We start from the raw sequence: 20,757 nt of genomic DNA, 5'->3' as shown, positions 1-20,757 counted from the left end.
TCGGTAAATAATGAAGCAAAGTACTCATTAAGTACTTCATTCACATTCTCTGCATCTAAGCAAATATTCCCCTCTTTATTCTAGATACTTTATATTACCTGCATTGCCCCTTCTGGCTTTCCTAATTCCTTTCTTTGGTTGTTTGCTGGCTTCTTTATGTGCTCCGGTAGAGCTTAACTTCCAAAGTTGTACATAGTTATCATTTTTCTTCTTGACTAACTTCATCACTTCTCTGAACATCCGAAGTTCGCTTATCTTTCCATTCTTGTTCTTCATTCTAACAGGAACATACATTTCCCGTATTCTGTGCAACTGATCTTTAAACACTACCCACATGAATGATGTGGACTTGCCAGAAATAAAAGGTATAGTCAACGAACTCTTCTTAGTTCCTTCCTAAAGCCCTTGTAATTTGTCCTACTCCAGTAAAAAAACCTCCCGTAAACACCTATCTATCCTTATCTATAGCTATCCTGAGAGTTAAGGAGTTGTGGTCACTGTTCCCTATCTGCTAACCCACAGAAAGGTCAGTCACCTCACCTGTTACATTGCACAACAACTTAATTATCAAGAATCTATGAGCCTCTGCTCTTAAGATACTCAGCCGTGAGTGACGATGCATTCTACGGATTCACTACCCTCCGCCAAAAATAATCCTCCGCACCTCTGGTATAAGGGGTCAGCCCTGCGTTCTGCTGCTGTGCCCTCTGGCCCAAGACACGGCCACTCAATCTAGACCTTTCATTGAGATCCCCCCATCATGCTGAACTCACGTGAGTACAGGAATAAACAATAAATGTTTCTCATACTGCAAATCCTTCAATTCTCCTGAATATCCCTTGGACCCATTCCAGTGCCAATACATCTTTTTTGGATCAGGTGCCCAAAACTGCTCACTACACCCACTCAATTGCTCACTAAATGTGGTTTAACCAATACCTTATAAAGCCTCAGCTAACATCTTTGCTGTTAAATTCTAGTCTACTGACAATGAATGACAGCATTGCATTTTATTCCTTACCTCCGATTCCACCTGCAAGTTAAACTCTAGAGAATTCTAACTGAAGATTGCCACGTTATTCCTCTGATTTCTGAATTATCTCTCTGTTTAGAAAATAGTTGACATTTTTTATTTCTACCAAATGCATGACAATTCACTGCCCTAGCCGAAATTCCATATGCCCATCGCTTGTCCATTCTAATCTGAATACGTTCATCTTCAGTTTCCCTGCTTCCTCAAACCACCAACAACGATCCCTGCGGACCATCTGCAAGTCATATATAGCCAACCAGAAATTTCCCTCTTTATTTCCACTCTTTGCCTTTTGTCAGTTACTTAATATCCTGCTCGTGCATGTGTCTTTCCTGTTACACCAAGGTCATGTGTCTTGTTTAGCAAAGTCTTATAGGCAACTTCTCAAGGCCTTGTAAAGACCCAAGTAAACAACAACAACTGACTCCCCCGCTGCTCTTTCCTGAAATAATTCCAACAGTTCCTGCTGGCGATATTATCCCTCTCAACCTTCGGATTACAAATATCTCTCTCTTACCAACAACAGCAACCTCATGCATTGAACTGACCTTTCTCACATATCATCGAAAGACTGGATTCATTTACCTCTAGACTTGAAGAAGCTTGGTTTTCCTATTTCCACACTTAGGCACCTAACCTAATCTAATCATTGCTAACCTGTTTGATATATTTAAAATTATAGTACTGCATTGCGTAGTTTACTAATAAACGCTATTAGTTAATAGCAAAACCAGACTCCAGAGTGCGTTCTCCATTTCTGCTGGTTCTTTAACTCGTCCCTGGTCCCTGACAAAATCATATGGGCTACAGAGGAGAGAGTCCAAACAGTGATCTCTTTGTCACTCTGTTTGTTCTGTTTGAAACCTTCTTCTCCCCTCTTCTCTTCCTTCAAAGTCACCGACTGTGACCATAAAACAAAGGCGACCGTTAATCCGTGGTGGAATTATCACCCAAGCAAGAGTGGACACACAAATAATTCCCCACCGTTCACATCTTTTAACACTGCGAGAGCCACTGATCGATTTACCCGAATCGATCCTCCAAAAAGCCCACCTTCCTATGGGTGCAACAAAGCTCGTCCAGTGTCCAAAACCGTGTGTGTCTGGATCCAGCAGCTGACCTGATATTTATTTCAGCATGCTGAACACCAGCTGTCCATCAAACTGCTCCGCCCTCCTCTCTCTGTAAGAATTTTTTATCCATCACTGCATGTCCCCTCTTCCAACCCTATTACACCCATGACTCTGGGTCCAGGTACAGGAAAAGTCTACATTTAAATTCCCCAATGATAACACTGTTGTTGGTCTCAAAAACAATGCTGAAACGGGGTACATGAAACCTATCGTAAAACTCTCTTTAGTTCCTTATTGTTTGTTATCTGTAGCTATAATTTGACCTAAACTTCAAGAGCACCGTATTTTGTTTCCTCTTTGACTACTGCCATTGATACCATTACACTTCACAACTTTTGTTGAAGGGCGCAAAAATGCAAAATGTGCACGTCATCTTTGAAGGGTGTTTGAAAAATACTCAACACACATCTGCAATTATGATATTACCAGATGAAGTGATGGGCTGTTTACAGTTTTACATTTTAATGAATTACAAAGCAATTTGTAAAGTCACCTTGCCAATTGACATGGATTTGAAAGTATGACGGCAAAGCTGCAAACTGGTCCAAGTTCATGGTGTAAAATCAGTAAACTGCATGATCACAGATTTTTTAATGCAGTTTGCACCTGAACCGGAAGGGGACCAACATCCCCTTCCACTTACACTAGCGGGTAGGTATGCTAGTGCTGTTCCGGGGGGTTTAAACTAGATTTGCAAGAGGAGGGGAACCACAGTGTACGGTGAGGTGGAGGTGGATAAAGGTCATGCCACGACTGCTTGTGTGGACAGAAATCAAAGATTTGTATGTGATAGAAATGTTCTCAGGTGCCAAACTGTAGAGACTGGGGAAGAGGCATCTGGCTCTCAAATAGATAAAGATAGGAGACAGCGTATGAGGGAGGATAGGCAGGTGATAGAGAAGGGACGCGCTCAGACCGAAAGTTGGAGATGTAGCTATTTTAATGCAAGGAGTATCGTGAACGAAGCAGATGAGCTAAGAGCGTGGATCAGAAGTTGGAGATATGATGTGGTGACCATTACAGAGACTTGGATGGCTCAGAGACAGGAATGGTTACTTCAAGTGTCGGGTTTTAGATGTTTCAGAAAGGACAGGGAGGGAGGCAAAAGAGGTAGGGGGCGTGGTACTGTTGATCAGAAATAGTGTCACAGCTACAGAAAAGTTGGATATCATGAAGGGAGCTGTGTTCCCTTGTTAGCTATGTTCAGGAAGGTTTCTTGACAGAATATGTAGATAAGCCAACAACAGGAGAGGATGTACTTGATTTGGTACTGGGAAATGAACCTGGTGAGGTGTCAAACCTCTCAGTGGGAGAGCATTTTGGAGATAGTAATCATATTTCTATCTCCTATACCATAACATTGGAGGGAGATAGGAACAGACAAGTTAGAAAAGCGTTTAATTGGACTAAGAGGAATTATGAGGCTATCAGCCAGGAAATTGCAGGCTTAAATTGGAAATAGATGTTTTCAAAGAAAAGTATGAAAGAAACGTGGCAAATGATCAGGGAATATGTGTGGAAGTCAGGAGAGCCAGAAGGGGCCATGAGAAGGCCTTGCCGGGCAGTATTAAGGAAAACCCCAAGGGATTCTGCAAGTATGTGAAGGGCAGGAGGATAAGATGGGCAAGAATAGACCTATCAAATGTGACAGTGGGAAAGTGTGCATGGAACCGGAGGAAGTAGCAGAGGTAGTTTATGAATACTTTACTTCAGTATTCACTATGGAAAAGGCTCTTGGTGATAATAGTGACGACTTGCAGCAGATTGAAAAGCTTGAGCATGTAGATATTAGAAAGAGGATGTTTTGGAGCTTTTGGAAAGCTTCAAGTTGGATAAGTCAATGGGACTGGATGAGATGTATCCCAGGCTACTGTGGGAGGCAAGGGAGGAGATTGCTGAGCCTCTGGCTATGATATTTACATCATCAATAGGGACGGGAGAGATTCCAAAGGATTGGAGGGTTGCGAATGTTGTTCCTTTATTCAAGAAAGGGAGTAGAGATAGTCAAGGAAATTATAGACGGTCAGTCTATGAACATTTGGAGAGGCATAATATGATTAGGAATAGTCATCACGGCTTTGTCAAGAGCAGGTCATGTCTTACGAGCCCGATTGAATTTTTTGAGGATGTGACTAAACATACTGATGATGGAAGAGCAGTAGGTGTAGTGTATATGGATTTCAGCAAGGCATTTGATAAGGTACCCCATGCAAGGCTTATTGAGAAAGTAAGGAGGCATGGGATCCAAGGGGACATTGCTTTGTGGATCGAGACTTGGCTTGCCTACAGAAGGCAAAGAGTGGTTGTAGACGGATCATATTCTGTACAGAGGTCGGTCACCATTGGAGTGCCTCAAGGATCTGTTCTGGGACCCTTACTCTTCATGATTTTTATAAATGACCTGGATCAGGAAGTGGAGGGCTGGGTTAGTATGTTTGCTGATGACACTAAGGTTGGAGGTGTGGTGGAGAGTCTGGATGGCTGTCAGAGGATATGCAGGATATTCATAGGATGCAAAACTGGGCTAAGAATTGGCAGATGGATTTCAACCCAGATCAATGTGAAGTGGTTCATTTTAGTAGTTCAAATGTGATGTATTAATGGTAGGGTCTTGGTAGTGTGGAGGATCAGAGGGATCTTGGGGTCTGAGTCAATAGGACGCTCAAAGCAGCTGCGTAGGTTGACTCTGTGGTTAAGAAGGCATACGTTGTATTGACCTTCATCAATCGAGGAAATGAATTTAGGAGCCGAGGGGTAATGTTGCAGCTATATAGGACCCTGATCAGACCCCACTGGGAGTACTGTGCTCAGTTTTGGTCGCCTCACTTGAGGAAGGATGTGAAAGCCCTAGAAAGGGTGCAGAGGAGATTTACAAGGATGTTTCCCAGATTGGGGAGCATGCCTTATGAGGATAGGTTGAGTAAACACAGCCTTTTCTCCATGGAGCGACGGAGGATGAGAGGTGACCTGATAGATGTTTATAGGATGTTGAGAGGTGTTGATCGTGTGGATAGTCAAGGCTTTTTTCCCAGGGCTGAAATGGTTGCCACAAGAAGACACAGGCTTAAGGTGCTGGGGGGTAGGTACAGAGGAAATGTCAGGGGTGAATCTTTTACTCAGTGCGAGGTGAGTGCGTGGAATGTGCTGTTGGCAACAGTGGTGAAGGCGGATACGATATGGTCTTTTAAGGGACTTTTGGATAGTAACATGGAGCTTAGAGAAACAGAGGGCTCTTGGTAAGCCAAGGAATTTCTAGAGTAGGGACATGTTAGGCACAACCATGTGGGCCGAAGGGCCTGTAGTGTGTTGTAGGTTTTCTATGTTTCTATGTAAGAGAGCACATTGGGGCATTTTTTTTCATCTTAGATGACAACATTTGTTGATCTATTGTACTTTGAACTAACCATAGAATTTTCCAACGCTTGTGTTTTTGTTTCATTGATCATCCATTTTCAATGCAAATACTGATTATTATTTAGGTTTTGAACTTTTGTCTATAGCGCACGGGTATGGTGAAGTAATTAGAATACAGAATACACTAACTCGAAATTTGATGAAAAGTCGAAAAAAAAAGTTTGTCCTTTTAATTCTCGCAGCATTCCATATAACCATATAACCATATAACAATCACAGCACGGAAACAGGCTATTCCGGCCCTCCTAGTCCGTGCCGAACTCTTAATCTCATCTAGTCCCACCTACCCGCACTCAGCCCATAACCCTCCACTCCTTTCCTGTCCATATACCTATCCAATTTTACCTTAAATGACACAACCGAACTGGCCTCTACTACTTCTACAGGAAGCTCATTCCACACAGCTATTACTCTCTGAGTAAAGAAATACCCCCTCGTGTTTCCCTTAAACTTTTGCCCCCTAACTCTCAAATCATGTCCTCTCGTTTGAATCTCCCCTACTCTCAATGGAAACAGCCTATTCATGTCAACTCTATCTATCCCTCTCAACATTTTAAATACCTCGATCAAATCCCCCCTCAACCTTCTACGCTCCAATGAATAGAGACCTAACTTGTTCAACCTTTCTCTGTAACTTAAGTGCTGAAACCCAGGTAACATCCTAGTAAATCGTCTCTGCACTCTCTCTAATTTATTGATATCTTTCCTATAATTCGGTGACCAGAACTGTACACAATATTGCAAATTTGGCCTTACCAATGCCTTGAACAATTTTAACATTACATCCCAACTTCTGTACTCAATGCTCTGATTTATAAAGGCCAGCGTTCCTAAAGCCTTCTTCACCACCCTATCTACATGAGACTCCACCTTCAGGGAACTATGCACTGTTATTCCTAGATCTCTCTGTTCCACTGCATTCCTCAATGCCCTACCATTTACCCTGTATGTTCTATTTGGATTATTCCTGCCAAAATGTAGAACCTCACACTTCTCAGCATTAAACTCCATCTGCCAACGTTCAGCCCATTCTTCTAACCGGCATAAATCTCCCTGCAAGCTTTGAAAACCCACCTCATTATCCACAACACTTCCTACCTTAGTATCATCAGCATACTTACTAATCCAATTTACCACCCCATCATCCAGATCATTTATGTATATTACAAACAACATTGGGCCCAAAACAGATCCCTGAGGCACCCCGCTAGTCACCGGCCTCCATCCCGATAAACAGTTATCCACCACTACTCTCTGGCATCTCCCATCTAGCCACTGTTGAATCCATTTTATTACTCCAGCATTAATACCTAACGACTGAACCTTCTTAACTAACCTTCCATGTGGAACTTTGTCAAAGGCCTTGCTGAAGTCCATATAGACTACATCCACTGCCTTACCCTCGTCAACATTCCTCGTAACTACTTCAAAAAATTCAATAAGGTTTGTCAAACATGACCTTCCACGCACAAATCCATGCTGGCTAATCCTAATCAGATCCTGTCTATCCAGATAATTATAAATACTATCTCTAAGAATACTTTCCATTAATTTACCCACCACTGATATCAAACTGACAGGTCTATAATTGCCAGGCTTACTTCTAGAACCCTTTTTAAACAATGGAACCACATGAGCAATACGCCAATCCTCCGGCACAATCCCCGTTTCTAATGACATCTGAAAGATCTCCGTCAGAGCTCCTGCTATCTCTACACAAACTTCCCTCAAGGTCCTGGGGAATATCCGGTCAGGACCCGGAGATTTATCCACTTTTAAATTTCTTAAAAGCGCCAGTACTTCCACCTCTTTAATTGTCATAGGTTCCATAACTTCCTTACTTGTTTCCCACACCTTACACCATTCAATATCCTTCTCCTTAGTGAATACCGAAGAGAAGAAATCGTTCAAAATCTCTCCCATCTCCCTCGGCTCCACACATAGCTGACCACCCTGATTCTCTAAGGGACCAATTTTATCCCTCACTATCCTCTTGCTTTTAATATAACTGTAGAAGCCTTTCGGATTTACTTCCACCTTATTTGCCAAACCAAACTCGTAACTTCTTTTAGCTTTTCTAATCTCTTTCTTAAGTTTCCTTTTACATTCTTTATATTCCTCGAGCAATTCCTTTACTCCATGCTGCCTATATCTATTGTAGACATCCCTCTTTTTTCGAACCAAGTTTCTAATATCCCTTGAAAACCATGGGGCTTTCAAACCTTTAACCTTTCCTTTCAACCGAACAGGAACATAAAGATTCTGTACCCTCATAATTTTACCCTTAAATGACCTCCATTTCTCTATTACATCCTTCCCATAAAACAACTTGACCCAATCCACTCTCTCTAAATCCCTGCGCATCTCCTCAAAGTTAGCCTTTCTCCAATCAAAAATCACAACTCTAGGTCCAGTCCTGTCCTTCTCCATAATTATATTGATGCTAATGCTATTGTGATCACTGGACCCGAAGTGCTCCCCAACACATACATCTGTCAGCTGACCTATCGCATTCCCTAACAGGAGATCCAACAATGCCCCATCTCTAGTAGGTACTTCTATGTATTGTTGCAAGTGTCCCAAGCTCGTCGAGTATTTCATTACTAAAGAAATATATTCCTTTTGTAATGTGTTTCTTTAATTGTCCATTCAAAATTGGATCAGCCATGTTGAAATTGCCGTACAGGCTAGATGGGCGATACGGTGTAATTTTGCACCGATATCTTATTGTCTTATGGACTAATTTTGATATTATGGGAAAAATGTCATGAAGAAGTTTGAACTGGTTAAGTCAATCACAATGGAGGATTGAGATTTTTTAAAAAAATGGTATTAACAAGATCAGAGTAAGAGGTACACAGGTCCAGAATCATAAATTAAAACGAGGAAAATGAACGATTGTAGTGACCTCTCCGCAAGTGTTGCATTAACTGCCTTCTTAATAAATATCCCAGGCTGTTGTTTCATGTGCAGTTATGCCTATCCGAAGTCCTGAAGTTATGTTCAAACTACTTAGTCTTCAGTGAATTCATGCTTGTCGTGTGTTTTGTCTAGAAAACAAAGATTGGGAAAATAGTTAGAACATAGTAAATAAATTTTGCTGTCAAATCAAAGAATACTCATAGAAAGTGGTCTTTGATATACCTGGGCGTATACAATTATTTCTTCTTGACGGAGATACCCTTCGCTTTTTACTGACTTGGTCACGTTTACCGTAGAATAATGCACCTTATCGGTCACTGATATCTGCATAAAACGGAAATCAAAGTTGTGTATTAAAGTTGCTCAATCACTACCTTATTATTCTTGAGGCTCAGGTAACTGTCATTAACTATATACTGTAGTATGTACATAGCGGAAGAATCATGACACTAACTTATCAGTATAACAATAGTTGCATTATCTTTAAGACGATTGATTTGATAACTTACTTAAATTGTGAAAAGTGAAATTTTGTGCAGTGGGTCACAGAGACTTGCTGATGGTCAATGATTCCGCTGTATTTTTCCATTTCGATATATAACTATCATAACAATTGCTATAACTTGCTGACTATATAGGCATACATTTACAACTGTTATGGAGTATCAATAAGGAAAATCGTAAGGGGATATAAAGGATTGTACACACAATCTATTCCGTCAGGGCCACAACGCTACACATAAAGCACATCTTCACAAGGCGTTGCTTCAAGAAGGTGGCATCCATCCATGAAATGTTTTGTTTTCTGATTCGGACTCTGTCTGGTCATTTTGTTTTTGGAAGGCATATTTAGGATGGAATTTCTTTTCACATATTATTTGTGTTAATAACATGGATTTCACAGAGTTTGTTACTTCCCCTTAACTAGAAAGAAAAAAGTGTGTATTTTTTGTTTACATTCATAGTTGTAATTTTTGTAAGTTTTCACTCTGCAGAGAGTAGAGATGACATTTAACAATAGGTTAGAGATGCATGCAACAATGCACAGTTTAATCAGTAAGATTTGTCTTCTGAATAATTGATCAAATCAGGAAGAAAATAATAAGTTTTAAAAAGGCCTTTTCGGAAAGGTGGGCAGAGCATAATTTTTTTAAAAGCTATTAAAATTGAATTTGAAGCAGCAATGTTAAACAGCATTTAAAACAATAATGTATCAAGGGGGAATCAGTCATTAGCTAGGTTATCGTAATATTTAATGAGCACATATACAAAAAGATCACAAGATGTCTTACACAAAATTCAGTAAAGAAAGATGTTCAACCACGGACAAAGGAGAAACTATAAGATCCAAAGAGAAGGTTTATAAGTCTCTCAGAATAATAAAGGGTTGCAGAATATGGACATTGATAATTCAGAAAATAGTACATAAAGATTAATATGTCTATTAGAGTGTGAAAACAATCGTGCAAGGAATGTAATATTTTCATTTGAAAATTGTGTAAATATATAAAGAGTGCAGCAAATATGGTACCCTTATATTCATAAAGGTAGAAGACATAATTGACCAAATAACATGCAGTGGCTGTTCGATCACTACATTCATTCAGTCTTCGCAAAGCAGGACACAAGAAACAGCCTCGACTTGTGTATGGAAAGAGGAAAGGACTGAACTAAATCAGTGTTCGGAAAGACAGAAAACTTCGGAGTTATTGGGGATAAAAGGGCAAAAAATTCCCAGGACCTGATAATGACATCCCAAAACGCAGTTCCAGATGGAAACAGAAATGTGGATTTATTGGTCATAATGTCCCAAAATTCTTCAGAATTTGGAAACGAGCACGTGATTGGGGAGCGATACGTGTATTCTATTTCAAAAAAACAAGCATACAAGCTCAAAGATGGCAGTCAACATAATGGTAGAATTTGTTACTAAATTTTCAATGGAAATAGTTTATGTGGGATTTTAAAAAATAAATTATGGTTAGCTAATTCATTCTCAGTCGTCTAGAGATTAGACAGAAGAAGGGTAGGACTGTTACATGGGCTGGAGAGGAGAAACGTTAGACTGCATAATGCGGGAAAGTAGATCTAGAACATATACGTATCGTTGTTGAATTGCAAGTGGAAGACACGCTTGTTGTGTTTTTCCTTTGCTATACAGTACAGTCCAGTTAAGATCTTCAGAGATATATATACCAAGGAACTTGAAGCTATTCACCCTCTCTGCTGTTGATCGAGACAAGCCTGTCTCCGTTCTTCCTCTAATCCACGATCAGCTCTTTTGTTTTATATATTGATACGTATGTATATTGGTGACCGACTGTGGCCGTTACATATATATGATGGCAAGATTGGCGTATATTTCAAAGTTCAAATGTAAGCAATTATGTACTGGTGTATAAAAATAAGAACTTATATATTGAAAATCTAACTGCAAAAAGGGCAGGCTAGACAGATTAGAAAGAGGGACAAAATTGTTTGAGGCATTATATATCAGAGAAAAGAAGTTATTAACCAAATATACAACATGTGCTAGACAGAAGTGAATTCGGGATTTTTCTGCTACAAATTGTGTCCGAGGTCACGCTATTTAATATGGTAATTGCAGAGACAGAAATACTTCAACATGTCAAGAGCGACACAAGGAAAAAAGCAAGAAAGGGAAATGGAAAATAATCATCAGTCGAAATCATTTTCCACGATAGAGGGTAAGTGCCGGGTTGGTTGTGTCCAATATTTGCCTATTTGTATGTATTTATATGTGCCCACGTACCTATGTAGAGAGTCTGTTTGTCTGTCTCTCTTTGTTTCTATCTATTTATCAACTTACCAAAGCAAAAAAAGAACAGAACCTACCTGACCTTCAGAATCTACTGCTTCATCTTCGGAATCTCTTGTACCTAATTATGATCATAATTCCAAAATATCCAATCAATTATTCACTTATCAGCATAAAATAATATTTCTGATGGGCAATATTTACATTAACATTTTAAGCAATATTGTAGTACGTTACTTGCTGAATCCTGCCATATATGAAAAACAGAAATTTCTCTGAGATTTGTATTCACGGTGTCTAACATTAGCTAGTCCCTTCTATACCAAATCAAAATAAACTCTTGCCAGGCCTCTGAATAAACTTCAAAACCAAACTTCCAGGGAAAATACAAAACAAAAAAAAATTCGTGTGGTATTGAACCGAAGGTAGCATTCACCCGGAAGAGGGGCATTTTATTTTCTGTCAGACTCTTGAGGATGAAAATACATTACCCTCAGCATTTAGCTCAGCGCATAAAACTCCGGCCATGCCCCACTTCTCGCTCACTGTTCTCGACAGCATGACAAAACTTAAGGATGGCATTTATATAATGCATTCAATTCATGAACATTTTACTCAGTGCAGTAAAGGAAGAGGAAGTGGTTTTGATAAGTTTTGGAACCGAGTATTCCTGGCAGACCACAACTTGTAAAACGAACGGGAATATCGTTGGAGAATGGATCCAATGCTAAATATGTTGCAGTTGCATCTCCATCACTTTTCTATTGATTGTTTTGGAAATTTCCAGAGTAACTGCAGTATATCTGGCATTTTGTGAACAGGGCGTGCTTGGACACGTTTTGACACCGGGTGGATTCTACTGTAGTAACAATGCCGTAGTGGGTCATTTGATGTTGCAAGTAGTTTTCAGTATGTATCAACGCTAATGCCATGATGCACTGAGTGTCATCGATTGTACCTTCTATTACTGAATTGAATGAAGATCTATTCCAGGGACCATCCCAGCCCTTTACCTTATACGCTCTCCTCCCCCCTCCCCACCCCAACCCCTTTCTCTCTCTCTCCCTCTAACACACACACACACACACACACACACACACACACACACACACACACACACACACACACACACACACACACACACACACACACACACACAAACATGCCATAACACTATGCTGAATTATATATGTCAAAATTCAGGATTCACGATTCACTTTCTTCTAATGTCATTTCCAGTATGATAAAGAAAGAAATAATTGTTACTGTGGCTTCGATGCAGCACAAAAAACGCAATAAGATAAAGAACACAATAACAATATAACAACACAATAACTATAAATACGTAAGATAGATATTGATAGAATATGTCGATAGAGAGTCGCTAGACACAAGACTGTCTCTACATAAGGTGACTTACAGGAAATTATAAAGGTTTTAAAGTTTTTAATGTCAGAGAACTATATACAACATAGTCTACAATAAAGTAGTGATGGTTGGAGGTTTGAAGAGGTGCGTTAGTAGATGAAGTTGCCGATTAGGTCTTACCATTTGCAGAAAGCAACTGCTTTTGAATCTGGTGGTGCTAGCGTGGATGCTATGTAGACTCTTCCCCAATGGGAGTGGGACAAACAATCGATAAGCCGAGTGAGTGAAATCCTTCATGATGTTACTGGCTCCTTACGGCACATCTCTGTATATACTGTGTATCTGGATCCAAATGGTGTTGAAACTTGCCCAAACACGCCCTGTTCACAAAGTGCTAGATGCAATACATTTATTCCGTTAATTTTCAAAGCAGCCATCAGAGAAGTGATGAGACTGCACAGCAATATTTTTACCACGCAGGCCAATTATCCAACGATATGTTCTGTTTATTTTCCTTGCAATATAGGATGTCATCAAGGACTGTACTAACATTGCATCAACCTTGGGATTAATTTCAACTATCTTTATCCGAAGTGCGCTTTGTTTATTAAGGAAAACCCAAGTTCGCAATGAGCTTGTTATAATACCATGATTCCTTACCTCTATGTTTTCTTACATGCTTTTGTATTATGATTATTAGAACCAGTAGAATGAACAATCCACCGCCAATCGACCCACAGATCTGAACATTCCATTGTACGTTGTGAATTTCTGCAAGGGAAATGTAACGAATCATTAAATAATAGCTTTAATGTTATAGAAAAGTATAACGTCACACTTCTGAACTCTCATTTGGCTATTTTCATACTGGGAAGTTGCTATCATGTCTACAGTTGTTAGATATTTTATTCGGCATTACCTGAGACTAAATACGTGTTCCTCAGAATGAAGAGTTCCAAAGCTCTGGTGCATAAATTTAGAACGACAGGAGAAAGATTTTTAAACAAATCTGAAGGACATTTTTTTTTTTAACACGGAGGATGGTACCTACATTGAATAATCTATTACAGTAAGTAGCTGAGGCAGGTAAAATAGTATCATTTGCGAAACATTTTAATGGGTACACAGAGTGGATGAGACTGCGGGCAGCGAACGCAGAAATTTGGAATTAGCTCGGTAGTCGACATGGACTGGTTCGGCAGGCGTCGTGCATCGGTAGTATATTGCCCATGACTGTACAAATCCATTTTTGGTAGATTTCCTGGGTGCATTCATCTTAACCAAGATCATATCTAGTAATTAAATTAGCTTTGTTTGCGGCATATGCATGAACACATAGAGGGGGATGCGTCAAATTCAATCAGCGAGACCTGTGCTGGAGAGCTCAAGTGGTGTCAAACCAGCATACCCATAACTTAGTAACTTTCACTGCGCGTCGATGAAATGTGTGAAATGAAATGTGACACACGAGGTCACGGGCTAAACGCGGAAACTCGTGACAGTGGCGGATATCGAACTTTAATATTACAGCTGGCGCTCTATAAGTGTTACGCTTACAGTAACCCTACCGCGACACCCCATTCAGTGCAGCACAAATTAAACTTTTCTTCAAAATTAACATTTTAACTGATTTTGCTTCATCGGTTTCGAATTACAGCCATCCTTTCCAGCATAGGCGCAACCCTTTGGAAGATACTGTTATTTACCAACTAGTAGTGCGACAATGCGTTCCTAATATTCGAAAAGTTTGTTTCAGAGACGTGGCTAATGGTTAACAGAATTCAATGTTTACCTCCTGTGGTCGTTGACATAAATTGGAAGTCCGTTGCCGTTTTGATTGCAGGATGACTTGCCTGACAAGTGTAAATAGTCCCGCTCTTGACAGATTCTACCTCTACCAGAATGCTGGTAACTTCATAGCGGCCATTTATGTTTAGCGCTTTTCTCGTAGTTATACCAGTCTCGATGGTCAGACCATCCTTGCACCAAGTAATATTTATCTCTTCAGGGTAGAATTCAGGAGTTTTGCATATAATTGTGGGAAAGACAGATCCATTTTGTTTGATTTCATTGTAAGTAATTCGTAATGGGGACGGTGGAACTGGAGAACAAGTTAAATATTTATTCATAACAGAATTATTTAACGAAAATTGCAGAAAATATTTAAATCTTTCCTCGGTAAAAGCAAATTGACATCATATACATTTTATCAACGGTGACACTAACAACATCAAGCTGTCTCTTACACTGCTCACGCTTCATCTTTTGGCAACACACAAAAAATGCTGGTGGAACACAGCAGGCCAGTCAGCATCTATAGGGAGAAGCACTGTCGACGTTTCGAGCCGAGACCCTTCGTCCGTCCTGACGAAGGGTCACGGCCCTTAACGTCGACAGTGCTTCTCCTATAGATGCTGCCTGGCCTGCTGTGTTCCACCAGCACTTCTTTTGTGTGTTGCTTGAATTTCCACGTGTTTACTTCATCTTTTGACTGTATTTCTTTGGAATTTCTGTTAAAGGTTTGGTGTAAGACATTCTCTTGATTTTATTACAACACCATTATTCCAGAAACCAAGAATCAAAAAAGTGAGATCAAATTTGATTGACAAAAATATTCATGATTCGTTCAGAAACAAATTTGAATGCGAGTTATTTTCAGTTCAATATTTAAAAGAAGCCATGGCAAACCCTATATTGCATTCCCAGCAATTTTCAATTGCCAATTTAGCTTCCAACTCTCAGATCAAAGACACTGGAGTTACAGAAGAGTGAAATAATAAAAAAAAATCCAGAAACACAAAGAAAGCCAGACAACTTATATGGGAAGAGAATCCAGATGCATTTTTTTGCATAAAATGTATGTCGTAATTAAAACAGAAATCGAAGTGAACTTTATAAACTTTAATAATTTCTGCTTACCATGGACCATGAGCTTTGACCCAGTTCCATTTACTAGTGGATTATCTCGACGTTTCACCCCACAATAATATACTCCAGTGTCTGCGGCACTGACGTTCATGAGCTGAAATGTAGCCTCCCCTTTACTCAAAGTAGAAAAATATCTCCCGCTGTCCAAACAAGTCTGCAGAAAATTGTTTTCCCCTAGTTTCCACCAGAAAATATTTAGATCTGAGTTATCTTGGAAGAGTGGGAAAGCACAGTAGAAAGTGACGCTTCCACCAATGATCACATTGATGCTTACAGGGAGTTGAAAAACGTTGTTCGGTACTTCTGTAACGGCTGTGTGGTAAAGAATGGAAATTAATACATATAGCCGGAGATACACAGTATGTGAATGAACATTTAATTTTCAAGCACAGGTACGTGGGGATAGAACTCCTATTTTTTGCACATCCTAATATTAGCTTATTTTGCCAGCTACCACGTGCTAACAGCCGCAACACCTTTTTTTTTTTTACTAATAATCATTTCACATTAGGGCCGCTAATTGAATGGCGTCGAATGAGTGATCGGCAATGAAAATAAATATTTCAAAAAAATGCAATATTAAAATGATGTTAAGTTTCCAGCGCTGGATAACTTTTCTGTTTACTTTTTTCCACAAGAGAGGTAGTAAAACGTACACTTTACCTGGATAAATAATGTTGAAGATCGCTACTAGCAAAGGAAGATGCATTTTTGAAATAGAGCTGACAAAATTCGACGTCTTGACACAACCGTCTGGAATGTTGCGACACATGACACTTAAAGTGTTTTCAGCAGCGCTATTGATCTTAAGAGAGTGGCGTGAGGATAACTTGAACATAAAACTAATTGACTTCCGTCTCTTTCATCCTACGTTTAAGGATGTAAACACACAGCCTAAAGGCAGGTAGTGATACGATTGATGCAACTTAGTTGTTTAGCCAACTACAGTCGCTGTACCATTGCCTTCACTCATACGCAATCTGCAGTATGGTTTCATTCAACATCGTAAGTATTCTTCTTTCTGACGGAAGTGCAGGCGTTTTATCTTCAGACCTATAAGCACAGGGCATCAAATTTGCGACTTTCATCCGATAGGCTATAATGGAGCAAAAGTGTGACGATCACTACAGGCTAAACCAAGATATTTTGAAATGTCTTACAAAGCATCGAAGTTTCTTACAAAACATACACTGGTCAAGTTGAAAACCAGAAGAGGAAAGATGGTTTTAAAAAGAGATCTCGCATTCGGTGAGTTCCATCCAATTGTGTCTACATAATAAACATAAATGGATAAAACATTACATGCATTCTCACAATAGAGATCCATATTAGTTTAATTATATAACAGTAGCAATCTCACCAATATAATCTGTTGCTGTTGCATCAATCTATTGGGTGGGAGTGTTGTTGTATCCTATTTTGCCTGTCCAAAGACAATCTATTTCAGTGAATACTCAATAAAGTATCCGCAATTCATGAAACTAACTCTTGATCAACACAATTCTTGTGGCTGATTGTGCTGTCGGATTTTCAGAGCTAGTCAAATGTCGAGTCACGTATTTCTATACCGGTTATTTCAATTCTCGTCAACTTTTGTATATTTTGTCAGCAAATATGTGAAAGCTTGCAAAGGTTTAAGTTATAGAAAGATCTGAATGCTTTATACATTGTTCATTAAAGTATAGTAGCCACGTGATGCACGTAATTAAAGTGCCTGTGCAAGCTTTTAATTTCTTGCTGGGATGATTTAGTATAGAATTAGGGAAGTAATACCTCTATTATAAACAACATCTCTCGTGTTAGGTGCATGGAATATCCGCTTACTTTTTAATTAAGTACGAGTTGTAATCGAGCAAGAGAAAGTTTATTGGACTTGTCTAGCATGCCTAGCTGTAATACAAACGAAGTGCAATGAGCAGGAATGTGACCACAGAAATTTAAAGAAGTGAGAGGGAACTTGGATGAAAAGTGTAAGATCACGATGTATCATTTTACATAGGAGACTGAGATAAAGTCTATAGAAGTGAAGCAAAGTAGCATCAACTTCGTGGATCCCAGGCCGATTAAAGGCGAGGAGGTGTTCTCTATCCTGAGGCAAATCAGGCTGGATAAGTCCCGGAAGCATGACAAGGTGTTCCCTTTAACATTACGAGAGGCAAGTGCATAAATTGCCGGGTCTCTGGAAGAGATATTTAAATCATTCTTAGAGGTTTTAGAAGATAGGAGGATTGCCCATGTAGTTCCACCGTTTAAAAAGGCTCTTACCATAGGCTCGTAAATCTGATATCAGTTGTTGGAAAGATTCTGGAAGATATTCTAAAGCAAAAGATATGTAAAGATATGGTTAGACACGGACAGGTTAAGGATAGCCAGCATGGCTTCGTGCATGGTAGGTCATGCCTAAGCAGTCTTATAGAGTTTCTCGAAGAACTTGCCAGAAAAGTGGATGGTCAAGACAGTGGATATTGTCTACTATGAGCTTTTGTAAGGCATTTGAAAAGGTCCCGCATGGAAGACTACTCAAGCATGTTCAGCCACTTGCCTTTCACAATGAGGTACTAATTGGATTTGATGAAAAGCTGGAGAGTATTAGTAGAGGTTTGACTCTCTGACTGGAGCCCTGTGACCAGCTGCAGGGATGGGCGCTGGGTCGTTTGATGTTTGACATGTATATGAATGATCTGGATGATAATGTGGTTGAGTTGATCAGCAAATTGGCAGATGACACCAAGATTGGGGATGCAGTGGATAGTCAAGAAGGCTATCATGGCTTGCAGAGGGATCTACATCGGTTGGGAAAATGGACTGAGAAATGTCAGATGAAATGTAATGCAGACAAATGCGAGATTTTGCGCTTCCATAGGATCAACCGGGATAGGTCTTACACAGTGAACATTAAACATTGGAGAGTGTTGTAGAACAAATGGATATGGGAATACAGGTACATAATTCGTTGACAGTGACAAGGCCGTAAAGAAAGCTTTTGGCACGTTAGCCTTCATAAATCAAAGAACCGAGTACAGGACGTGGGATGTTATGTTGAAGTTGTATAAGACATTGATGAGGCCTAATTTGGAGTATTGTGTGCAGTTTCGGTCACCAACTACAGGAAAAATACCTTTCTCAAAGAGAAACATTACAACAATATGGCCGGATCTGGCGGACCGGAGTTATATGGAAAGATTTAATACTGTTAAAACCACGGACTCGGCAGCGCAGAGAATTCCGCCACTGCGCTCGCGAATTTGCGTGTGTCAGCTAATTATAATTTCATTATTGCAGTGTTTAACTCCCTTCTTTTCGCTGCAGCGCTTGCCGAGACTTGAGCAAAGTGCAACAACGTTACGCTGCCTACTTGGATTTGGCATTGCCTGAGAAAGTGGACTATCGAGTGGACTGGGGCCGAAGAATAGTATACAAAAGTATTCGTGTTATAATTAGATCTTCACTTAAGTTGTAGTGTTGGTATCTAGTTTTCCGTTTGAGAATTTTAGTCTACAGCCCTGTTTGGCCTAGCATTTAATGTTTTCTTTTCCTTTAAAATACTGTCCGCTTCAGTGTCCTTCTCTGTGCACTTGGGCATACCCGAACGTAGTGACAGGATAGGTTAGGACTGTCATCCTGAGAACAAACATAAAATTGAGAGGATATTTGCTAGAGGTATACTGAATTATGCTCGTTATAGGTAGGGTAAATGCAAGCTGGCTTTTTCCACTGTGGGACTATAACTAAAGGCCATTGGTTAAGAGTGAAAAGTGAAAAGTTTAAGGAGAAAATGAGGGGAATCGTCTTCATTCAGCGGGTCATTGGAGTGTAGAATGAGCTCTACGCACAAATGGTGCACGTGAGCTCGAATTCAACGTTTAAGAGAAATTTATATTGGTAGATCGGTAGTAGGGTAGTATGGGCCTGTGCAGGTCAATGGGAGTAGGCAATCTCAGCGGCTTCAGCATGGACAAGGGTCTGTTTCTGTGCTGTAGTTCTCTATAACTCTTGACTCTATCCTGACAGATTGAACGTGGCAGGATATTCACTTTAAGAAGTTCTGTGCATTGAACAAGGAACGGCTACTATATTTTTCCTTTCCTTTCGTTTTGAAATTACTATTTTCTCAAAGGATGAAGGACGGACGGCAAGTAAATATAGCTATTTTATTTTAAAGTAAATCGATTGTTGGAGATGACAATTCCGAGTTAACATTGGACTTACAATAACTTAATCACAATAACAGAACGAGCATCACCGGATCTTAAATCTGTTTTTCCTCTAAGAGGACCAGAACTTTGTCTTGGAGGCTTCCGTTCCTCAAGGACGCTAAGAGAAAAGCTGGATGAAGTCAAGGTTTTATGCTTTGGATCAACTATAGCAAACATATCAAAAGGTAGAGGGCAGACTAAGAGTGGCCCACCGACCCTCCAGATTCACCAACGCAGGGCCAACAGACCGGAATGGGGAAAAATAAACTGTTCTGAAAGCAACAATGAAGAATCATCGTAAATCTGTGTGCGATAGTATTCCCGATCTCCACCCAAGATTTGCATGACTGACAGTAAACCGAGAAGAAGTTAGTGACACGATGAAAGTGCTGTGAATGCCGCCGGAGATGAGGACCTTCATTTCTACCCTAAATGCCAGCGGTGGATTGACCAGAAAAGGAAGATGATAGAGTCATGTAAGCGTACAGTACGGACACCGGTCCACTGGATAATCCAGATCATTACATCAAATATTTATATTCAATCAGTCCTAATCTCTCCCCGTTGACGTCCATTCCGTCAGATTCGAATAATCAACTACACACTGATGCAATTTTAGAGCAGCCAAATACTGTAACGTGTTTTTGGGATGTGGGCGAATATTGTAACATCTAGACTCTAGATTAATGACACGAATGCGAAGACAGGATATGCCTGTCAACTCACACAGTTACTTAATGAAAGGGCTGAACAGGCCCAGGCACCGTTGCACAGCAAAGAATGCACATGCTACTCTGTAACGTTCTTCAATAAACGTGCATCAATGAAAGTGCCTAGTATACAGTAAATTGCAGGACAGTCAAAAGCATGGATATACAGAGGTATTGTGTGTTAAAAATCGAGAACCCTCTGAAAGTTGCAACAGTATGGGTAAGGAGTAGGACATGCTTGTTTTCATCAGTGGGGGCACTGACTGTAAACCTG

At 40.0% G+C, this 20,757-nt stretch overlaps 1 protein-coding gene across 2 annotated transcripts; it reads right to left on the bottom strand.

Moving 5' to 3' along the window:
* Positions 1 to 8,162: 8,162 nt before the first annotated feature.
* Positions 8,163 to 16,539, bottom strand: LOC140740923 (tyrosine-protein phosphatase non-receptor type substrate 1-like). 2 transcript variants are annotated; one of them, XM_073070560.1, is made up of 7 exons: positions 16,241 to 16,539; positions 15,569 to 15,889; positions 14,442 to 14,750; positions 13,310 to 13,420; positions 11,359 to 11,402; positions 8,725 to 8,826; positions 8,163 to 8,630 (listed from the first exon to the last, which is right to left on the bottom strand). In XM_073070560.1, exons 1-7 carry the CDS (start codon positions 16,413 to 16,415, stop codon positions 8,589 to 8,591), a joined length of 1,104 nt encoding a protein of 367 aa, XP_072926661.1. In that variant the 5' UTR covers positions 16,416 to 16,539; the 3' UTR covers positions 8,163 to 8,588. The 2 variants fall into 2 exon arrangements, with proteins under 2 accessions (XP_072926661.1, XP_072926662.1); XM_073070561.1 differs by lacking the exons at positions 8,163 to 8,630; positions 8,725 to 8,826; positions 11,359 to 11,402 and adding an exon at positions 12,769 to 13,043.
* Between the last annotated feature and the right edge of the window lie 4,218 nt (positions 16,540 to 20,757).

The sequence above is a fragment of the Hemitrygon akajei genome, chromosome 17 (assembly GCF_048418815.1).
Source record: "Hemitrygon akajei chromosome 17, sHemAka1.3, whole genome shotgun sequence".
NCBI lineage: Eukaryota > Metazoa > Chordata > Chondrichthyes > Myliobatiformes > Dasyatidae > Hemitrygon > Hemitrygon akajei.
Note: the sequence above shows the minus strand (reverse complement) of the source record. Positions and strands in the feature narration are given on the sequence as shown.

Bases quoted from the DNA above. Each gene is read 5' to 3' on its own strand.
- LOC140740923 (XM_073070560.1), bottom strand. From the start codon at position 16,415: ATGTTCAAGTTATCCTCACGCCACTCTCTTAAGATCAATAGCGCTGCT. The intron at 13,421-14,441 runs GTAAACATTGAA...TTTCCCTTGCAG, and splicing joins TATGTCAACGACCACAGGAG to AAATTCACAACGTACAATGG. The intron at 11,403-13,309 runs GTAAGGAATCAT...GATCATAATTAG, and splicing joins GCATGTAAGAAAACATAGAG to GTACAAGAGATTCCGAAGAT.